This window comes from Cydia amplana, chromosome 2 (assembly GCF_948474715.1).
Source record: "Cydia amplana chromosome 2, ilCydAmpl1.1, whole genome shotgun sequence".
Taxonomy (NCBI): domain Eukaryota; kingdom Metazoa; phylum Arthropoda; class Insecta; order Lepidoptera; family Tortricidae; genus Cydia; species Cydia amplana.
The window spans coordinates 2406840-2430444 of NC_086070.1; the positions used below are offsets into that span (position 1 = coordinate 2406840).

Sequence of the window (23605 nt, forward strand, 5' to 3'; positions counted from 1 at the left end):
GTGCGGGAGCAGCCCCGGCTGCAGGTGCTCGGGCAGGCCCAGGCTGTGCGAGTACAGCGAGGAGGCGCCGAGGCAGGCCAGGGACCAGGAGGAGAAGGCTGGCAGCAGGCCTAGTGGACTGTATGACGACTGACCGCACTCTGGCGTCCCACGGCAGCAGGTAGTTGGTGTGCGGGAGCAGCCCCGGCTGCAGGTGCTCGGGCAGGCCCAGGCTGTGCGAGTACAGCGAGGAGGCGCCGAGGCAGGCCAGGGACCAGGAGGAGAAGGCTGGCAGCAGGCCTAGTGGACTGTATGACGACTGACCGCACTCTGGCGTCCCACGGCAGCAGGTAGTTGGTGTGCGGGAGCAGCCCCGGCTGCAGGTGCTCGGGCAGGCCCAGGCTGTGCGAGTACAGCGAGGAGGCGCCGAGGCAGGCCAGGGACCAGGAGGAGAAGGCTGGCAGCAGGCCTAGTGGACTGTATGACGACTGACCGCACTCTGGCGTCCCACGGCAGCAGGTAGTTGGTGTGCGGGAGCAGCCCCGGCTGCAGGTGCTCGGGCAGGCCCAGGCTGTGCGAGTACAGCGAGGAGGCGCCGAGGCAGGCCAGGGACCAGGAGGAGAAGGCTGGCAGCAGGCCTAGTGGACTGTATGACGACTGACCGCACTCTGGCGTCCCACGGCAGCAGGTAGTTGGTGTGCGGGAGCAGCCCCGGCTGCAGGTGCTCGGGCAGGCCCAGGCTGTGCGAGTACAGCGAGGAGGCGCCGAGGCAGGCCAGGGACCAGGAGGAGAAGGCTGGCAGCAGGCCTAGTGGACTGTATGACGACTGACCGCACTCTGGCGTCCCACGGCAGCAGGTAGTTGGTGTGCGGGAGCAGCCCCGGCTGCAGGTGCTCGGGCAGGCCCAGGCTGTGCGAGTACAGCGAGGAGGCGCCGAGGCAGGCCAGGGACCAGGAGGAGAAGGCTGGCAGCAGGCCTAGTGGACTGTATGACGACTGACCGCACTCTGGCGTCCCACGGCAGCAGGTAGTTGGTGTGCGGGAGCAGCCCCGGCTGCAGGTGCTCGGGCAGGCCCAGGCTGTGCGAGTACAGCGAGGAGGCGCCGAGGCAGGCCAGGGACCAGGAGGAGAAGGCTGGCAGCAGGCCTAGTGGACTGTATGACGACTGACCGCACTCTGGCGTCCCACGGCAGCAGGTAGTTGGTGTGCGGGAGCAGCCCCGGCTGCAGGTGCTCGGGCAGGCCCAGGCTGTGCGAGTACAGCGAGGAGGCGCCGAGGCAGGCCAGGGACCAGGAGGAGAAGGCTGGCAGCAGGCCTAGTGGACTGTATGACGACTGACCGCACTCTGGCGTCCCACGGCAGCAGGTAGTTGGTGTGCGGGAGCAGCCCCGGCTGCAGGTGCTCGGGCAGGCCCAGGCTGTGCGAGTACAGCGAGGAGGCGCCGAGGCAGGCCAGGGACCAGGAGGAGAAGGCTGGCAGCAGGCCTAGTGGACTGTATGACGACTGACCGCACTCTGGCGTCCCACGGCAGCAGGTAGTTGGTGTGCGGGAGCAGCCCCGGCTGCAGGTGCTCGGGCAGGCCCAGGCTGTGCGAGTACAGCGAGGAGGCGCCGAGGCAGGCCAGGGACCAGGAGGAGAAGGCTGGCAGCAGGCCTAGTGGACTGTATGACGACTGACCGCACTCTGGCGTCCCACGGCAGCAGGTAGTTGGTGTGCGGGAGCAGCCCCGGCTGCAGGTGCTCGGGCAGGCCCAGGCTGTGCGAGTACAGCGAGGAGGCGCCGAGGCAGGCCAGGGACCAGGAGGAGAAGGCTGGCAGCAGGCCTAGTGGACTGTATGACGACTGACCGCACTCTGGCGTCCCACGGCAGCAGGTAGTTGGTGTGCGGGAGCAGCCCCGGCTGCAGGTGCTCGGGCAGGCCCAGGCTGTGCGAGTACAGCGAGGAGGCGCCGAGGCAGGCCAGGGACCAGGAGGAGAAGGCTGGCAGCAGGCCTAGTGGACTGTATGACGACTGACCGCACTCTGGCGTCCCACGGCAGCAGGTAGTTGGTGTGCGGGAGCAGCCCCGGCTGCAGGTGCTCGGGCAGGCCCAGGCTGTGCGAGTACAGCGAGGAGGCGCCGAGGCAGGCCAGGGACCAGGAGGAGAAGGCTGGCAGCAGGCCTAGTGGACTGTATGACGACTGACCGCACTCTGGCGTCCCACGGCAGCAGGTAGTTGGTGTGCGGGAGCAGCCCCGGCTGCAGGTGCTCGGGCAGGCCCAGGCTGTGCGAGTACAGCGAGGAGGCGCCGAGGCAGGCCAGGGACCAGGAGGAGAAGGCTGGCAGCAGGCCTAGTGGACTGTATGACGACTGACCGCACTCTGGCGTCCCACGGCAGCAGGTAGTTGGTGTGCGGGAGCAGCCCCGGCTGCAGGTGCTCGGGCAGGCCCAGGCTGTGCGAGTACAGCGAGGAGGCGCCGAGGCAGGCCAGGGACCAGGAGGAGAAGGCTGGCAGCAGGCCTAGTGGACTGTATGACGACTGACCGCACTCTGGCGTCCCACGGCAGCAGGTAGTTGGTGTGCGGGAGCAGCCCCGGCTGCAGGTGCTCGGGCAGGCCCAGGCTGTGCGAGTACAGCGAGGAGGCGCCGAGGCAGGCCAGGGACCAGGAGGAGAAGGCTGGCAGCAGGCCTAGTGGACTGTATGACGACTGACCGCACTCTGGCGTCCCACGGCAGCAGGTAGTTGGTGTGCGGGAGCAGCCCCGGCTGCAGGTGCTCGGGCAGGCCCAGGCTGTGCGAGTACAGCGAGGAGGCGCCGAGGCAGGCCAGGGACCAGGAGGAGAAGGCCGGCAGCAGGCCTGGGGGGGAGGCCGTGTGCAACATCCCGGGGAGGTACTCCGTGGTTGACGGCTGGCGGGTTATCACTTTTTCTGTAAACGGAAATAGTATTTAAAAAAGTTTAAGTGCAAGTCGGACTCGCCCACCGAGGGTTCCGTACTTTTTAGTATTTGTTGTTATAGCGGCAACAGAAATACATCTGTGAAAATTTCAACTGTCTAGCTATCACGGTTCATGAGACGCAGACAAACAGACAGACGGACACAGGAGTCTTAGTAATAGGGTTCCGTTTTTACCTTTTGGGTACGGAACCCTAAAAGTGTTCAGCTCCATTAAGTCAAGGTCTAAATCGACAATTGTGAGCGCCTTGGCCGCTCCTATATAACTGTACACTGATTAGTTTACAACAGGGGCCTATTTCTCGAACGATATTAGTCTAATATTATTAGTGTGTTGCCATGGTAACCCGTACGATTTGACAGTTCGTGAACTAATAATATTAGTCTGATACCGTTTGAGAAATGGGCCCCAGGTCATCACAGGTTTTATGATTCGCTTGAACCATCTCCCGCCTGGCAGCCCTCTCGTGCCAACAGGTTTTATTATTCGCTTGAACCATCCCTCCTGGCCCCTATTTCACCATGGCGACAGGTGCGACAATTCGACAAATGTCACTGTTGCTGACGTCACAGGCATCCATGGGCTACGGTTACCGCTTACCATTGGGCGGGCCGTATTCCTGTTTGCCACCATCATTGTATTATTTAAAAAAACTTTATTATATCGGAAAAAAACAGGTATTTCTCTTTCGAAGTTTATGATGATGATGACAATTGTCACACGATTTAATAGAACTTTCGGTAATTCTTGACAGATAATGAGTTCTGTGTCGGAATTTCGTGACAATTGTCGTGTTTCTTGTGACAATTGTCATTAGCTTCGCAAAATAAGTACTTATTTATTGGCGATATAATGGAATTTTGTTTTAATGAATATGTTGGTGGCAAACAAGCACACCGCCCGCCCGATGGTAAGCTGTTACCGTAGTCTATGGAGGCCTGTAACGTCAGTAACAGTGATGTCGACAATTCTCGCACCTGTCACCTTGGTGAAATAGTGGCCAGGAGGGATGGTTCCACGTGTTTCGACCAAGCACTTACAGTACATACACCTTTCCTGATTGGTACAGTCAAGTGTAAAAATATGGGTGCACAAATCATCTCAAAAATATATCCGGCAGTCGTCTCACCGTTGTCCCGCGCGGGCAGCAGGTACTGCGGGCCGGGCTCTTCTTCCCCGGAGCCGGGCGAGAGCGCGTCGCCCGCCGACCAGCCGGAGCACCCCGAGTTGCCGTCCGAAGCCCGGGGCTCGGGCTCCGCCTCTTGGGAACCCGCTTTCACTGTCGCAGCCCTGAAATAGATTGTTAACCAAGGGGTCCAATAGTCCGAGGCTGAAATGATGCCTTTCACACGAGTAGCTTGTAGCTTTTGTTGGTTTGTAGCTTTCTAATAGACCCCGAAGGCTAATCCTATTGTCTATTGTTAAGAAAAACCGCTCGTGCCACGTGCCACAACCACCTGCATAAAAAATCGGTACTTCGGTTACTGAGTGCCGGCGAGTCGAACGCTACAGAACCAGTCTAAAATGTGTCATCGAGATGCGTAACAAAGGCGCGTTATCGGAGAGCACACCTACACTGGTTTTTTGAGTGTTGGACTAGCCCGCGCTCAAGTGCCAAATAGAATAATTAGGACCCTTTTTTGCAGGTAAGTAGCACGTGCGGTTTTACTGAACAATAGACAATAGGATTAGCCTTCGGGGTCTATTAGAAAGCTACAAACTATACACTCTACTTTTCATTTCGAATACAAGGAAAGTAAAATACATGTGATTAAAAAAAAACATGACTGTGTGTATATTTTTATACTGTTTCTTGAGGGTACTTTCAATTAACGATTTAAGTAAAAGAATCATTATTTATGGAATTGTATAACAAATCCATTTAAAACCAAATTTCAATTGTTTATCTTATAAAAATGGGAAAAAAACGCACTGGGAAAGTTAAATGCTCTTGTGCAGAAACGTATCACTTTCTGCACACCTTTTAGAACAACAATAACCCGCTTTCAGAATGAGATTTTTTTTTTAAATGTCACGCATAAACAACGGTATAGTTTGTAGCTTTCTAGTAGACCCCTAAGGCTTATCCTATTGTCTATTGTTCAGTAAAACAGCACGTGCTACTTACCTGCAAAAAAGGGTCCTAATGATTCTATTTGGCACCTGAGCGCGGGCTAGTCCAACGCTCAAAAAACCAGTGTAGGTGCGCTCTCCGATAACGCGCCTTTGTTACGCATCTCGATGACACATTTTAGACTGGTTCTGTAGCGTTCGACTCGCCGGCACTCAGTAACCGAAGTACCGATTTTTTATGCAGGTGGTTGTGGCACGTGGCACGAGCGGTTTTTCTTAACAATAGACAATAGGATTAGCCTTCGGGGTCTATTAGAAAGCTACAAACTATATAAAGAAGCGTGCGGGTTGAGCATACTCGGCCGCGGTGGTGTAGAACGTGCTGTTGGCTACACTGTGTACGGGTCACACTCACACTTGCTGCAACTGTACCTGTAGGTGGGCGTGGAGGGGGTGAACACGGGGAACGCCACAGACGTCAGAGTGCTACAGACTCCGCACTCGGCAGCGGCGGTGGTGCAGAACGTGCAGTTGGCTACACTGTGTACGGGTCACGCTCACACTTGCTGCAACTGTACCTGTAGGTGGGCGTGGAGGGGGTGAACACGGGGAACGCCACAGACGTCAGAGTGCTACAGACTCCGCACTCAGCAGCAGCGGTGGTGTAGAACGTGCAGTTGGCTACACTGTGTACGGGTCACACTCACACTTGCTGCAACTGTACCTGTAGGTGGGCGTGGAGGGGGTGAACACGGGGAACGCCACAGACGTCAGAGTGCTACAGACTCCGCACTCGGCGGCCGCGGTGGTGTAGAACGTGCAGTTGGCTACACTGTATACGGGTCACACTCACACTTGCTGCAACTGTACCTGTAGGTGGGCGTGGAGGGGGTGAACACGGGGAACGCCACAGACGTCAGAGTGCTACAGACTCCGCACTCAGCAGCAGCGGTGGTGTAGAACGTGCAGTTGGCCGCCTTCACTGTGTAGGGGTCGTCGCGCGAGCACTTGCTGCGGCCGCAGTTGCACGCGCTGATATAGCGGACGCCTGATGAGTGCTCTTTTGTGTTGTCACTGTAAAAAAAAATCTAAAATGTAGGACTACACTAAATATCACAAAAAATATTGTTAAGTATATTTTTCTTTTAAGGTCTAATCTCAAAAATCATAACCTCGTGAGGCCAATTGTGCATAACAATGTACCCTCTGTTCCAATCTAATTCGAACCTTTCAAAAACTACATAAGGTAGCATTTCTTTTGTTTCATTGTTTTCTACAACAAACGAAAGTCACCCTAATCCACTATGCAACAAGGTTCAGATTAAATGATCGACATTTGTCCCTATCTGTCGTTATGCCATAGAGAGGGACAAACGACGATCATCAGCTGAGTAACTTAGCAGACGTTTATGAATAACGCCGTCAATATTTATGAAATAGTTAAACTACAGTACGTATACAAAGCCATATATGTTGATATATGATTATATTAGAGACTAGTGGCATGTACTCACTGCTCGGGGTGTATGCAGGGGTGCGCGGTGAGCGAGGGCGCCTCGCACAGCGACCGCGAGCGCCAGGCGGCCGTGCACGCGGCCCGCAGCCGCGCCTCCGCGGCCCCCGCTACGGGACCGCGGGCCATAGTGTGTAGCACGCCTAACGCCACACCCACCTGTGCAAACAATACTTGAATCTAGACCCAAACTAATGCATACAAGCATCAAATGTAGAGAAATGTTTATTTTAATATTTACGCCAAAAAAATGCTTTTTCTCAAAAATGGACGGCAAAGTCGACGTTGCCGGTTAAAAAATAGGTCGCGAAGGGCGTAGTTTATGGTCATTCAAAAAATTAAAAAGTTAAAAACATTGCAGTCTCGATTTCGGGACTGCAATGTCGCATACAAATTCCATTATTTAACGAGTTCCAAACTTTTTAAAACTTCAAATGGCCATATCAAATGAAGGCATAGGTCCCTTAAACAGCCAAACAGATGATCAGCACTTATTATTATAAAGCCTATAACAGACTATCGCACCGCACCGCGACCTTGGAGCGTCGCTCCCATAAGAGAGAGGTATCTGTTTCTCGCTCTCACTTATGGGTGCGACGCTCCAAGGTCGCGGTGCGTTGCGATAGTCTGTTACAGGCTTAATGTTGGTACCGCGACTATTTAGGTGTCTCAAATAGGTTGGCGTATTTTCAGCAGAAAATACACTTCTTTTTTTTTTTAAAGGCGGCAAGCTAATTTTTTTAATGGTTGTATTTTTTTCTGTGAAAATTAATGGAAAATTAGAACGTTGCTTCTGTAAGTTCTGTAAAATATTTCTATTTCTTGCACCATTTTTGAGAAAAGCACTATATATGACTCGGCTGGAAGGCTACTTGCTGGCTTCGGATTCAATTAAACGGACTCCCAAGGTCGTCCGTTTAAAACGAATCCTCAGCCTGCAAGTAGCTACTTCCGAACCTCGACAATAATGTACTATTACAAGTTGGGTTTGCTGTTTGAAAATACGTATTATTTGTCGTTTTCTTTATCGCTGGCTGTCCTTTTTTCTATTTTATTACGACCTAGATTATATGACCACCTTGGCTTTCTTTAATCATTAGCATGATGTAATGCAAGTGGTGTTTACCTATAAGTAATTGTTACGCTTAGCATAATTACTCAAAACGTTTGTTGAACCAATAAATAAATACAAGTACAAATCATAATATTGCATTGCCAACGTTCTTTTATAAATATACCTACCATGTTTAAGTGTTGGGTAGTGGTTCTAATTTAGTTTTGCGCAAACATGGCAAGTAACCATAAATAGTAGCGGATGAAACGACCCTGGAATAGTTTTCCAAAATACATCTCTACAGTTCTGGTCTAAAATTATTTGCTACAATCTAGTCATTTTACATATATGTAGAGACATGTACCTTTTTGTTATGTTAAGCTATCACTGCGATGCTTTATAATTAGTCAAGCTTATGTACTCCTTAATTGTCATATATATCAGTATTTAGTACCTTTAAAAATATTTTTAGCATAAGCTATAATTATATATGATGTTATGAGTTAATGGTACTTTAGACGCATAGTCTGATCCGCTACTTTTAATACTGACTATACATACTGAATATATCAAAACAGAAGAAATAACAATAACAATATTAAAAGGTAACTTGCCTTATGTGCGTGATGTTGGCTGGAGTAGTGCGCCGGCAGACCCTCGGCGTATGACGCTTGCGCGATGGGTAACACCTAACACAGTAACTAGTTAACATTTCATAAAACCTAATACCTATTATGAATAATATTTTCATCAAAAAATTGCTGTGATAATATAATTATATACTATTCATAAGTGCTTGTTGCTAGGCCTACATGGATAAAGTATATTTGATTGATTGATTGATTTAATAAAATCATATAATCTATACATATAATTCATTGAATATGGCAGGACGAGCTTGACGCCTTTGACAGAGACTGGTGGGAGACTTCAGGGGATATGGATACGTGGAGAAATAAGAGAGAGGCCTTTGCCCAGCAGTGGGACAATATGGGTTCATAATATTAATACATGACATTAAACCTCTCCAAAAGGGGCTCTACGTGTTGGATCTATATCCCCACGCAAGCCTATCGAAAGACCGGGATTTATAAGACCGTGAAATCCAAAATGGAGAAATAATAATTATAATAATAAAAATCATACAGCTATAGTTAGTCGCAGATGCCACGTTGCCTCGCGAGGAAAATGCCGCGCAAAGCATTGACATTGAACACGTGCTTCGCCTCGAGGTATTACGGCGGTGCGTGACTTTGCCTCGGGCGGGGCACGTCTTTAACCGAGCTGCTTCGCGCGGCAATTTTTACTATGTTCTTTTTTTTTCACTATGTTATTTTTGTGTATTGTCTGTGTGAAAAATAAAAAAGAGAAAGAGACAATTTCTCCAAGTAGGATCCTTATAATGGATCGAAACGAATGACAGGTCAGCGAGTCGTGTAACAAGATATCTTATACCTTTACCTTAAACAAGCAATTCTTGTATATATATTTCGGGGATCTCGGAAACGGCTTAACGATTTCGATGAAATTTGCTATATGTGGGTTTCAGGGATGAAAAATCGATCTAGCTAGGTCTTATCTCTTGGAAAACGCCCATTTTTAAGTTTTTATATTCCCAGATATTTTGTTCTTTATAGGACATCAATTCTGTCTATCGAAGCTGTCAGATACGAGATGTCATTCATTAAATTTACAGTCAATTTTCGATATAAGCGCATTTCTTTTGGATTGTTTGGCGTATAGTGTATAGTTTACTGACCTTAGCACATCGGGCATGCGAGAACCGAACGTCTGTAGCGAGGGAGTCGTGTAGGGCTCCGCCCTCGGCAGCCGGGGGCTCCAGGTACAGCGGCGCTAACGCCTGCGCCGCGGAGCGCCACGCCGATGCTGCCGGCAGCTGAGCATATATACTTGGTCAACCAGATCTTGACAGTAAAAAAAGGCGGAAATTTGAAAAAGCGGCCAAGTGCGAGTCGGACTCGCCCATGAAGGGTTCCGTATTTAGGCGATTTATGACGTATAAAAAAAAACTACTTACTAGATCTCGTTCAAACCAATTTTCGGTGGAAGTTTACATGGTAATGTACATCATATATTTTTTTTAGTTTTATCATTGTCTTATTTTAGAAGTTACGGGGGGGGGGACACACATTTTACCACTTTGGAAGTGTCTCTCGCGCAAACTATTCAGTTTAGAAAAAAATGATATTAGAAACCTCAATATCATTTTTGAAGACCTATCCATAGATACCCCACACGTATGGGTTTGATGAAAAAAAAATTTTTGAGTTTCAGTTCGAAGTATGGGGAACCCCAAAAATTTATTGTTTTTTTTCTATTTTTGTGTGAAAATCTTAATGCGGTTCACAGAATACATCTACTTACCAAGTTTCAACGGTATAGTTCTTATAGTTTTGGAGAAAAGTGGCTGTGACATACGGACGGACAGACAGACGGACAGACGGACAGACAGACAGACATGACGAATCTATAAGGGTTCCGTTATTTGCCATTTGGCTACGGAACCCTAAAAATGTAGGCGCGAAGGGATATCGTTTCATAGAAAATTTGAATTTCGCGCCTTTTTTTACTGACAAGATTTGGTTGACCAGCTATAGTATATTTATTATTATTTACTTTGTACCTAATAATATGGGTCTTGACTAAATCAACATAAACAGTTAGGATTTCACATTTTAATCCACAAAATTAAATATAATAATAAAAACATTACATCTTAAAGATGAGATTAAGGATATTAGGAATTTAAAGTTTAAATTATTTTTTACAGATTTAGCTCAAATAAAGACTGAAGAATTGCTTATTTCATATTTGCCCAAACACCAGATCCACATATCCCTAGACTCCCTAGAGAAACTGCCATTACCGTGAAAATGTTGTCATCAAAATCCTCTGCACACGCTGCCCTGTTGTCTATGGTTCATATTTCCCGACATCATCATCGTATCCACATGTCCTCGTATAAACTCTCAGTTCTCCACGGGTTAGACACCGGCGCAGCGCCGCACGAGGCCGCAAACCTGCGCGCTGACGTCGCGCGCAGAGGGTGTTTCGGCTTGCAACACATAACTCAACTTACCTCAAAGAATGACGTACTCATGGCATATTTCCCAACATTATCGTCAAATCCCTCTCCGAACGCCAAGTCCACATGTCCCTGTATAAACTGCCTAAGCCCAACTCTCTCAAGTTGGTTATCAATAGACTCATCAACGCCACACATAAGAACATAACATAACAAACTCAACTCACCTCAAAGAATGACGTACTCATGGCATATTTCCCAACATTATCATCAAATCCCTCTCCGAACGCCAAGTCCACATGTCCCTGTATAAACTGCCTAAGCTCCCCTCTCTCAAGTTGGTTATCAATAGACTCATCAACGCCACACATAAGAACATAACATAACAAACTCAACTCACCTCAAAAAATGACGTACTCATGGCATATTTCCCAACATTATCGTCAAATCCCTCTCCGAACGCCAAGTCCACATGTCCCTGTATAAACTGCCTAAGCCCCCCTCTCTCAAGTTGGTTGTCAATAGACTCATCAACGCCACACATAAGAACATAACATAACAAACTCAACTCACCTCAAAGAATGACGTACTCATGGCATATTTCCCAACATTATCATCAAATCCCTCTCCAAACGCCAAGTCCACATGTCCCTGTATAAACTGCCTAAGCCCCCCTCTCTCAAGTTGGTTATCAATAGACTCATCAACGCCACACATAAGAACATAACATAACAAATTCAACTCACCTCAAAGAATGACGTACTCATGGCATATTTCCCAACATTATCGTCAAATCCCTCTCCGAACGCCAAGTCCACATGTCCCTGTATAAACTGCCTAAGCCCCCCTCTCTCAAGTTGGTTATCAATAGACTCATCAACGCCACACATAAGAACATAACATAACAAACTCAACTCACCTCAAAGAATGACGTACTCATGGCGTATTTTCCAACATTATCATCAAATCCCTCTCCGAACGCCAAGTCCACATGTCGCGAATTTACGCGATTCCTAGTAAAAGGTGAGTGACAACCTTTAGCATGATATTTTTGACGTTGGTAACACTAAATAGACAAAGTTGGCGGGAGAGAGAAAATACTTGACATTATAATTTACAGAGTTAGCGAGGAACGCGTTCTAAGCTGCTTTTAATAATATATCGATGATTAAGAACCTGTAATGGCTGTTAGAGAGTGTGTAAGAGTTTAACCAGAAGATCGCCCCCTGGTGAGTGTTTATATTTCATTATGACGAGAGAAATACGTTGAGAGGTTATGTAAAACTAAGAACACTAGATATGGTGGAACGGGAAGGTCTATTGGGGAAGGTGGTAGGACCTCCAGGGACCTGCGGGTCCCACAGAATAAGGTGAGAGTAGAGAAATTGTGGTGGCAATGGGTCTGATCACTATAGAGAGAAATTTACCACGGAGCGTGGCTCTCGATCAGACTCATGGTGCCATCTACAACTCTCACCGATTGTAATTAGTAAGCTCTGGAAAGCTATCAACCCCTCAACGTACGTCACTCGACTTCTTGTCGCTTATATGTAAACTAGGAAAATGAGGAAACATGAAATATGACAATATATTATGTGTAATCATAATAATCATATACATATTATATTACAAGTGGCGACAAAATGGTGTAGAATGCTGGGATATTGTTTTGCAATTACGTATAGAGTAAAGTATATGAAATTGGAATCTGATTTACCAATCTAAGAACTCAGAATTTCAGTAGTAACATTGTGTCCTTGTAGAGGATACCTATACTAAAGTATTAATCTATAACTAAGAGCCTTGTATTAGGCATAGAAAAGAACTGATGATTTAGATAAAGAGTGTATGCCAAAGTATGTGCAATTATTAAGAGCCTTGTATTAGGTACCTTTGATGTATTAGAGAAGAGTCCCGCTGGTGGGCATGCTAATGTATTTGCAATTAAGAACCTTGTAATAGGCATAGTAACATTGATGAGTCTTCATAGAGTAGAGGACAAGTATTAGAAAAGAACCTTGTAATAGGTACTGTTGAAGTGTTTTGAGTCCTCAAAGAGTAGAGGTCATACTATTGTGAAAGAACCTTGTAATAGGTACTGTTGAAGTGTTTTGAGTCCTCAAAGAGTAGAGGTCATACTATTGTGAAAGAACCTTGTAATAGGTACTGTTGAAGTGTTTTGAGTCCTCAAAGAGTAGAGGTCATACTATTGTGAAAGAACCTTGTAATAGGTACTGTTGAAGTGTTTTGAGACCTCAAAGAGTAGAGGTCATACTATTGTGAAAGAACCTTGTAATAGGAACTGTTGAGGTATTATGAGTCCTCGAAGAGTAGAGGGCATACTATTGAAAAAGAACCTTGTAGTAGGTACTGCTGAGTTAACAGCATTTATGAGTCCTCAGAGAATAGAGGTCATACTATAGAAAATGAACCTTTAAAGGTACTAATTAATTATTATGAGCCTTCGTAGAGCAGAAGGCATGGTGTTGAATAAGAACCTTGTATTAGGTACCGCAAAAATATTAGCATGAACAAGTCCTAGTAAAGGGTATAAAAATAGATTTATTAAAATATTAATTCTTTAGATGTTGCAACCAAATGTATGTAACAAAATGAGATTAAAATGTCAAGTACTCCCAGCTTTGAATCGAGCAAAACGTCAATCAGCTAAAGGTTTTAACCAATAAAGATAAGTGTATGGTTATATATCTCTCTCTCTCTCAGACATGGGTACTCCAATATTTTCAGCCAAAAATTGTATTGTAATTCTTCTTCCGGAAGTTTACCTGGTAGAATTTGTGTGTCCAGATTTATTAAGGTATAGAAGCATAAATAAAAACGGTATACTTGTGTTTTATTTCGTTTTAAGTACTTTTAAGTATCTATCGATTGACTATCAATCGATAGTCGATAATCGATTGATTATTATAGCGCCGTTACCTTGTAAGTAAGGCAACACTGAAAATTCAATAATCGATTAAATCGATTCACTAATCGATAATGAAGTTTGTAGTGGCAACACTAGAAGGATTGTTGTCTATGTACAGTTTCTAAAATGTCAAACTAAGACCGCTTCTCTCATTGGTTAAAATGAACGAAGAATTTTCTTAGTGGATGTTATCTACTTTGAGTTCTATCGGAATACCCAGAATGTAATAGCAAACGAACTCTTGCGACTACCTGTTTGTTTGTTTTGCAAAGTAAAAGAAAAAATATGCCTTTACCGCCATTACCGGTAACGTTCTATAAGTTTTGAGCGAGTTTATGTGAGTAAAACTGTGTTAAAAGTTCGTGGAAGAGGAATCTGCAATAAGGAAGTGGAATACGACAATAATACAAAGGTCGGAAGCCGACACATTGCCATTTGTTGTAAATATTGCCGTTAAGAAACCTCACGAAGGTACGTAGCGAAAAGTTTGTTGATTATGATGTTAGAAGTTGTAATTAGAACTTGAGAAGAAGTATTTTACTACTTCCGTGTCAGTCTTAATATTGTCAGTCAAGTCTCGGGCACAAAATACACGAGATATGAAATAGTAACTTTTAAATAAAGAATGCAAACTTTAAAGCGTACACCTCACTGTAGGTACATACTTGATACCGCCATTTTTTCTTTGCGTTATTTACAGGTTAATGCAACAATAAATAATGATGAATGGATGTTAGGCGAAGAAATTTAGTAAAATGGAGCAATTTTTGCGAGAAAGATTAACATTAAGACGAGAAAAGCTAGAAGATGTAAAAAGCTCGGAAGAGTTAATATCGTTATTTAAAACAGGTAACGCGATCTCAGAACAAGATGTTACGAGACTACGACTAAAGCTAAAACAATCCTTAAGTAACATCCAAAATGATGTGGACAATTACATCAAAACAAACTCGGAGGACACAGAAGTGCTGCGTATATGTCTCAAGCAACAAGTTAAAGCCGAAGACCAATTAATTGAACTTGATTTATTAAATCAATCGCTGTGAATATACCTCAGAAGATTGCAGAAAAACTTTGAATAGTATTGAAACCCATTTAAGAGTACTGTCATCTTTAGGCGAGAATATTGAAAGTAATTTCTTAAGAAGCCTCATTATCGATAAATTCCCGGAAAAGGTAATATATGAATTGAACTTGCTCTCAGCCAACGATCAGACCATAATGAGTATAAGAAGTACTTTGGATGCCATTGTGGTAGCATTAGAAAAGTCCAAGGTAAAGGAACCCGTTCAAAAAGAAACACCTGCTGCTACTACGGATGCATTCATCTCAATTGATAGTAGACCTAAATATCACAGAGGGAAGAGGATATCAGGCTTCACACCACATAATAAACTGTCGTCTCAGCCGCGAAACTACAACAAGAGAAGAAATGCTAACCCTGTGACTGATAAAGGTGCGAAGAAACCTAAATTAAGTTGTATTTTTTGCACTGGACCACACTTCAATGACGAGTGCACCTCGGTAAAGACAATAGAAGACAGGAAAAAGAACTTAGTGAACCGATGTTACGGTTGCTTAAAGAAAGGGCATCGGGCACCCGAATGTAAGAGACACAAGCAGTGTTTCCACTGTAAAGGCAAGCATAATCGTGCCCTATGCCCAAAGCGAGAACCTGCAGACTGCAACAGTGCAGGTGACTCACAAAAACAAAAGACTAACATGTAGACTGCTTCTTGACTGTGGAAGTCAAAGAAGCTATATTACTACCGGATTGGCAAAAAACCTGGATTTGACTTCAAATAATGTGGACTCCTTACTAATCTTTACCTTTGGAGCAGAGAAACCTACTGAGACCTTGAGCCCTTGCACGGATATTGTAATTAACACAAAACGAGGAATAGAAAGAAATATCCATGTTAACATTGTCCCTCGTATTACTAATAAGATACCCATACAAAACATTCCTGAGACAAACCTAGTTGATATAATGGCAGACAGTGGCTCACAAGGAAGTGAAGTAATAAATGTGCTCATTGGTAATGATTATTACTTTTCCTTCATTAGGAATAGTATTATCCAAATTGATAGTGATCTATACCTAGTAGACACAGACTTCGGATGGGTGATATCTGGTCGCCTCAGTACTGATAATCAAGAAGACGACAATACTTTGACAGTTGTAACCTACCATCAAAGCAATAGAGGCTGTAAGTGTTTTACAGAACCTGATCTACCTTTAAGACAGTCCGATGTGAAATTCCTTTGGAGTTTGGAGAATATTGGAATAACTGATTCGGTAAAGGCCACCAGAGAGGAAAGTGCAGTTCAACACTTTAATGACACTGTTGTGTATCAAGGAGGTCGTTATTATGTGAAATGGCCATGGACAACATATCCACCAGATGTGCCTACTAACTATGGCCTAGCATATGGCAGGCTCAAGGGATTAGTGCAACGACTGGATAAGCCTACACTACAAGAATATAACGAGATACTGATGGAACAACTTAAGGCTGAGATAATAGAAGTTGTTCAAGTAGACTCAAATGTGCAATGCCAGACTGTGCCTCCAGTTAACTACCTTCCGCATCACATTATCAAGCAGAGTGCCAAGCGTGGGCGCATAGTGTATGATGGTTCAGCAAGATTAAAAGATTAGCAAAGCCTTAATGAATGCTTATATAGAGGACCTTGCATGCTTCAAGATCTGACGGCTCTGCTCTTGAACTTTAGAGTTTATAAAATAGGTATTATAGCAGACGTCAGAAGGCTTTCTTGCAAATAGGCCTACAGGAAGAAGACCGAGATGTGACAAGGTTCTTATGGCTGTAGGATATTAACAAACCATTGTCCGATGAAAACATACTACACCTAAGATTTTGCAGAATGCCTTTTGGTATTATTTCAAGTCCTTTCTTACTGACGGCTACCATACGTTACCACATTTCACAGAAAGATAGCGAGTTGCTAAAAAAGATAGCGAACAAGTGTTATGTTGATAATGTTGTGACTGGCACTAACACTTCAGAAGAGGCTGTCCAATTATATGATGAAACCAGAAAAACATTTGAAGAATTCTCAATGAACCTAAGAGATTGGACATCAAATGATGAATCTTTTACTCAGACTGTACCTGAACAATATAGAGCAAAAGAGACAAACGAAATAAAAGTTCTAGGCCTGCTGTGGAATAAAAAAGAAGATGTGCTTACATTGAACATAAATAAAGAAGTTTTTACCGATGGACCCTCAGAAGAAGTGACAAAAAGGGAAGTCCTAAGAATATTGGCATCAGTATATGATCCATGTGGCATAGTCTCTCCATTACTCGTGCCAATCAAACTGTTTCTACAGGAATTATGGAGAAATGACTATAAATGGGACTCGCCACTGTCACAGGAACTATTACAAAAGTGGAAGAAAATTGAAAGTAACCTAGGGGATATAAAAGAGGTTAAAATACCACGATATGTTGAAGCCAATGTCAGTGAAGGATCTGAAAATGAATTACATTGCTTTGCAGACGCTGCTAAAGACTCTTACGCAGCAGTAGTATATTTAAGATCAAGCAATGGTTCCGAAGTAAAGACATCCTTTTTATTATCGAAAAGTAGAGTTGCACCATTGGAAAAGAAAAATAAAAATGGGAAGAAGAATGAAAGAAAACTCACTATTCCACAACTGGAATTACTCGGATGTGTAATCGGAAACCGTTTATTGACATACCTGAAAGAGACCATAGAGTTACCCATTGATAGACAATACTTATGGACAGACAGCTTAGTGGTTCTCAACTGGATTCACTCGAATAAGCTTCTACCACCTTTCATAGCCAACAGAATAGAAGAGATAAAGAGAAATGTTGGACTAGAGACATGCTATGTGAATACGAAAGAGAATCCAGCTGATATTGCAACCCGACCTGAGCTCTGGATGCAGAAGAAAAATGTATGGCTAGAAGGACCATCTTTCTTAGCTAAAAGAAAGGATGAATGGCCAAAAGATATCCACCTCGCTAGCCACCAAAACCTAGCTTCCTTTCCTGCTGTAGTGGAGGGTCTGAAGGAACAGTCTTCAAATAATGATGTACCTGTAGAACCTTCAGATATTGACATGCCTGTAGAACCTTCAGATAATGACATACAGGTGGAACTTTCACAGAATTACATACCTGTGGAACCTGTTAATGATGATGATCCAAGGCCCGACCAGTGTGAAGTAAGATCTCAGGTTCAGGAGATAAAAAACCTGCAACAAAGATTCTTTCCCGATGAAATAAAAGGCAAAATGACGAACCTTAGTAGAAGTCTTGGACTATTTACAGATGTTGACGGACTATTGAGATTCAAGGGAAGAATGATGCATGCTAATTGGTCATACGACATGAGACTGCGAATTCACAAAGAAAGTGGTACAAGAAATACATGAGAAGAATTACCATGTAGGAGCACCTCATACTCTCGACCTAGTTCGTCAACAATTCTGGATTCCAAAAGGAAGACCGGTAGTGGAGAAAATACTAAGAAAATGTACTCAATGTGTCAAGCATGGTGGTGGCCCGTACCCACTGCCTCCAACACCGGCCTTACCAGCAGAACGTGCCAATTATAGCACACCGTTCACTTATACTGGAATTGATTATTTTGGACCTGTCTATGTAGATACCGAGAATGGACAGCAAAAGAGATGGATATGTCTTATGACATGCTTAGCAGTGAGAGCCATACACATGGAAGTCGTTAAGAACTTAACTACAGATGAGTGTCTTATGGCTCTGAGGAGGTTTATGGCTACAAGAGGTGTACCAGTAGCAATAGTTTCCGACAATGCACTGTACTTTAAATTGAGCTCTGAAATCCTTAAGAGTGAACACTGCGTCAAGAATAATATCAAATGGAAGTTTATTCCCCAACTAGCGCCATGGCATGGTGCATTTTATGAAAGACTAGTGGGGTTAGTGAAGCATTGTATGAAGAGAACCTTGGAGAAACTGTTACTTAATGACACACAAATTCTTACTGTCATTAAAGAAATTGAGGCTGTTGTTAACAGTCGGCCTTTGACACGAGTAGGCCCTGACATGGATATAGTTCTTAGACCATGTGACTTTTTATCTCTAGGACGGTGTCTAAATTTGGAGATCTCAGAGAATTATAAACCTGACCAAGCTGACACTCAAGTGAAACAGAACGTCTTAGACAGTTGGAAGAGAAGTCAGAACATGTTGAACCATTTCAAGAACATGTTTATAAACCAATATTTGATGAGCCTAAGAGAAAGGTATCAACACAGTCACAAGCAACCAAGAGTAAAATCACACAAGGAGCCAAATGTTGGTGATCTAGTTCAGATTAAAGGCGAAACTAGCAACAGAAACAACTGGAAGGTTGGCAAGATTGTCCAATTGATAAGAAGTTCTGATGGATACTGTAGAGTAGCACAAGTTAAAGTAGGAGACAGTATCTTCAAACGGTCGATTGGACACCTATATCCTTTAGAATTGGAACATTCACCTTCGGCACAGGGACATGTTGAAACTGTTGAGTCAAGAGAACCTCAAGACAGAGTTCAAAGATGTATACCAAGTGAGTCCGACACAAGTCAAACGATTGAAATACCAGAGGCAAATGAGCAAATTGAGATTGTAAAGGAGAGTCAAGGAAGTTCAGAGGTAATACCTATCCAATCTATAGAAGAAGAGAGAGGGATTAATGATGATTGTCTTAATGAAAGAGTATCCACAACACCCTTAAAAACATTACAAGGAGAAACTGATGAGATTTCTCACCCAGTTGAAGATGTAACCCATGAGACCGAGATAGTCGTGCAAGATGAAAGTCAACCACGAGAGGAGGTAGTGAGACGAGCCGCAGCGATACGAGCAAGAGAAAAGATCGCAGAGTGGACTCGTCAACTTTTCGCTATTCTATAAACAAGCCTCGTTATTAGGAGTGTCGCGAATTTACGCGATTCCTAGTAAAAGGTGAGTGACAACCTTTAGCATGATATTTTTGACGTTGGTAACACTAAATAGACAAAGTTGGCGGGAGAGAGAAAATACTTGACATTATAATTTACAGAGTTAGCGAGGAACGCGTTCTAAGCTGCTTTTAATAATATATCGATGATTAAGAACCTGTAATGGCTGTTAGAGAGTGTGTAAGAGTTTAACCAGAAGATCGCCCCCTGGTGAGTGTTTATATTTCATTATGACGAGAGAAATACGTTGAGAGGTTATGTAAAACTAAGAACACTAGATATGGTGGAACGGGAAGGTCTATTGGGGAAGGTGGTAGGACCTCCAGGGACCTGCGGGTCCCACAGAATAAGGTGAGAGTAGAGAAATTGTGGTGGCAATGGGTCTGATCACTATAGAGAGAAATTTACCACGGAGCGTGGCTCTCGATCAGACTCATGGTGCCATCTACAACTCTCACCGATTGTAATTAGTAAGCTCTGGAAAGCTATCAACCCCTCAACGTACGTCACTCGACTTCTTGTCGCTTATATGTAAACTAGGAAAATGAGGAAACATGAAATATGACAATATATTATGTGTAATCATAATAATCATATACATATTATATTACAAGTGGCGACACCACATGTCCCTGTATAAACTGCCTAAGCCCCCCTCTCTCAAGTTGGTTATCAATAGACTCATCAACGCCACACATAAGAACATAACAAAACAAACTCAACTCACCTCAAAGAATGACGTACTCATGGCATATTTTCCAACATTATCGTCAAATCCCTCTCCGAACGCCAAGTCCACATGTCCCTGTATAAACTGCCTAAGCCCCCCTCTCTCAAGTTGGTTATCAATAGACTCATCAACGCCACACATAAGAACATAACATAACAAACTCAACTCACCTCAAAGAATGACGTACTCATGGCATATTTCCCAACATTATCATCAAATCCCTCTCCGAACGCCAAGTCCACATGTCCCTGTATAAACTGCCTAAGCCCCCCTCTCTCAAGTTGGTTATCAATAGACTCATCAACGCCACACATAAGAACATAACATAACAAACTCAACTCACCTCAAAGAATGACGTACTCATGGCATATTTCCCAACATTATCATCAAATCCCTCTCCGAACGCCAAGTCCACATGTCCCTGTATAAACTGCCTAAGCCCCCCTCTCTCAGGCCGGTTGTCTACAGGTTCGACGCCGGCGCAGCGCCGCACGAGACCGCGCACGAGCGCGCTGACGTCGCGCGCGCAGTGGGCTTCGTCCGCGCTCATGTAGACGAACTCTTCGTTCTTCGGGATGGCGAAGAGGGATTTGGCACTGTGGACGGAAGAGGTTATGGCAATTATAAGAAGTTTTTTTTTTCATTTCTCATGCTCTGAAAGAGGGTCATTGTGGTTCTAAAAGGTGTGAAGAAAGTGATACGTTTCTGCACTAGAGCATTTAACTTTCCAAGTACGATTTTTTTCACTTTTCTAAGAAAAACAATTGAAGTTATACAATTCACTTTCTGATATTTAACTCCACATTCCATAAATAACGATTCTTTTACCTAAATTGTTAATTGGAAGTACCCTCGAGAAACAGTATAAAAAATTATACTCAGCCATGTTTTTGAAAATCACATGCATTTTACTTTCCTTGTATTCGAAATTAAAAGTTGAGTGTTTAACTCGGGTGGAAGGCATCATTTCAGCCTCGGACTATTGACGCTCTCACAACGTTCGCGCACCAAACTACCTCGGCAGAAATGAGTGCCTTTCACCACTTGGTTAATAATCTACTATAGATGTTTAACCATACTTTGCGAGGTGTACAGTTCATATTGAACAACAAGATGAGGTGTAGTATTGAGTTCTGGGGAAAGACGATGACAATGTCGCAGGCAGAAGTTACTTATCAATAAATAGAATACTTCCTGGATCCACTCACCAGACGTTGGTGATGATGCGCGCTTTCCTCAGTATGAAATACAACTGGTCTTCCACCGCATGTTCAAGCCGCTTCAAGCCGGCAGGGTTCCTTGCTAAGGCCCGTGGAGCCCTGCGGAAGTGGAAGAGGAGGCGCGGGCAGCAGGAGCGCCCGTGCGCCTCCCAAGCGCCGCCGAGGGAAGATACGGCAGCTGAGGTGCGAGGGGCCAGCTCGGTCCTAGTTGAGTAGATTTTGTGTTATTGCCTTGATGTACATGGTTACGTAATATTATTCATGATCATGGGATGATGGAAATAATTTTTAGCCTGTAAGATTTTTATTATTGTATGTTAGTTTGTAAGGTATGTATCTATGGGCCTTAGTTGCCTGATAATAAATGATATGTTTTTTTTTTTTAAATAGTGTACGTATTTGATATGTTAATATAGGTATAAAAAATCTCATTGTGAAAGCACTTTGTTTGCTTTGTTCAATGGGATAATTTTATTGAAAGCAGCCAGTCAAGTTAGTTGGGATTGTCCAAACAATTGTTAGTAAAACAAGTAAGTAAAACAACTAAAGAATCTTTTATTTTTGTATCTAAGTTTTTATTTTTGTATCTAAGTTTTTTCAATATTGTGCTTTTATTTTATGTTAAAATTATTAATTGTCAATTATTTGCATGTCATGTCTCGACTGAATACTGATACTTACTTGTAAAACTGTTGTCATCTTGTACCATACGTATTCTGGCAAATAAAGAAATTCTATTCTATTCTATAATCCTGTTTTTTTGTATGTTAAAATTGTTAAAAAATAACTGAATGTGGCATAAATATATGTCATTTTGAAGATTTAACTAATTGGTTAATGTAAAATAATTAACAAACAATCTTTTAACAATTTGTTGAGACAACAATAAAATGAACATTTGGGCTTTTTTAATAACCAAATATAGTTTGTCAAAGGACTGTCTCATTTCAAACATAGACAGAATCATACTATCTTTGTCTTACACTAGTACTAGCTAGCACCCAAAAGAACAGGATGAGTATAGTTTTCTTTGTTCTTATTTACTGACAATTTGTTTTGACCAACTACATTAATTAAACACCTGAAATTTTTATATTTAACTTACCTATAAGCATCAATAGCTTTAAACAACTGCAGATATCCAAGATCAAACACCGGAGTAGGTGACGACAGCACCACAATGTGGCACAGATGGAACATCAGCGCCATAGCTTTGCAGGCCTCCGCTGCCAGCTCTCCAGCCGCCACAAGCCAGTGGGAAGCGTCGGCATCCTTCTCCGATGCGTTGGAGTTCTCATTGAGGCCGGCTGCGAGAGTGGCCAGCTGCTTCGTGTCCAGGTGTGTGATGGCGTGGAGGAATAGTGTATTGTGGCGCTCATCCCAGTGGCATTCTATGCCATTCTATAACAATTAAGTTGTTAAGTAACCATTGCAAATACTCTCAATTCTGTTTTCAGAATAGCATGCTTAAAAGAAAGAAGATTTAAGAAGAAAGAATAAAGGCAACAAAATAGTGTAATGCAATAAAAGTTTTTCAAAGAGTTCATTTTCACTTGTCACAGATTGAATGTTGTGGATTGTGGACTATATAGGTTAAGTTGCGAAATGGTTGCGAACATCAGTAACGAAATTAATTCGTAATCCATTCATACTCATAACTTAAAGCCAATAAAAAAGCTTGAGAGTTTAAAGTATCTAATATTACCTGTTCAGTGGCCGATGAAGGAAAAAGCGGTGTTGTTTTATTTGGGTAACGATAAGGGGACTTGCCTATTATCCCAATTACCACTATGCGCTCTTTTTTAGAGAACTCCGGTATATCTGCTAGCGAAAAGTTCTTCATTTTGGCCAGATCATGTAAATATCGCTTTTTTTTCGAAAAACTGCAAACGCGAGTGAAATGTTTACAAAATACGTCAAATGACACAGATACAGATAAGATAAGGCAAGGCAAGACCACGGCAAGACAGAAACGTTTTGCAATATGCAAATATGCATTATTTAGCCAAAGAGAACTAATAAGAATAAGTTAAGTCCAAAAAGTTAAAAATAAGTTAATCATAATCATACAATAAAACTTATTTTAAGTATATCATTTGTATTGTAAAAGAGTTAAATTTGAGTGTTCTTCTAATTAATTTAAT

General features: G+C 43.5%; 1 protein-coding gene across 1 annotated transcript in view; it reads right to left on the reverse strand.

Moving 5' to 3' along the window:
* Positions 1 to 23358, reverse strand: part of LOC134655851 (nonsense-mediated mRNA decay factor SMG8) — a 35335-nt gene extending 11977 nt beyond the window's left edge. The window contains exons 1-11 of the mRNA XM_063511345.1: positions 23167 to 23358; positions 22567 to 22862; positions 21450 to 21665; positions 20585 to 20837; positions 9314 to 9451; positions 8169 to 8243; positions 6502 to 6659; positions 5841 to 6061; positions 5420 to 5534; positions 4044 to 4204; positions 2670 to 2886 (exon numbers count right to left, since the gene is read on the reverse strand). Of these exons, the coding sequence (XP_063367415.1) occupies positions 2670 to 2886; positions 4044 to 4204; positions 5420 to 5534; positions 5841 to 6061; positions 6502 to 6659; positions 8169 to 8243; positions 9314 to 9451; positions 20585 to 20837; positions 21450 to 21665; positions 22567 to 22862; positions 23167 to 23304 (1988 nt within the window). The 5' untranslated portion in view covers positions 23305 to 23358. The remainder of the gene's footprint in view (positions 1 to 2669; positions 2887 to 4043; positions 4205 to 5419; positions 5535 to 5840; positions 6062 to 6501; positions 6660 to 8168; positions 8244 to 9313; positions 9452 to 20584; positions 20838 to 21449; positions 21666 to 22566; positions 22863 to 23166) is intronic.
* Positions 23359 to 23605: the final 247 nt, after the last annotated feature.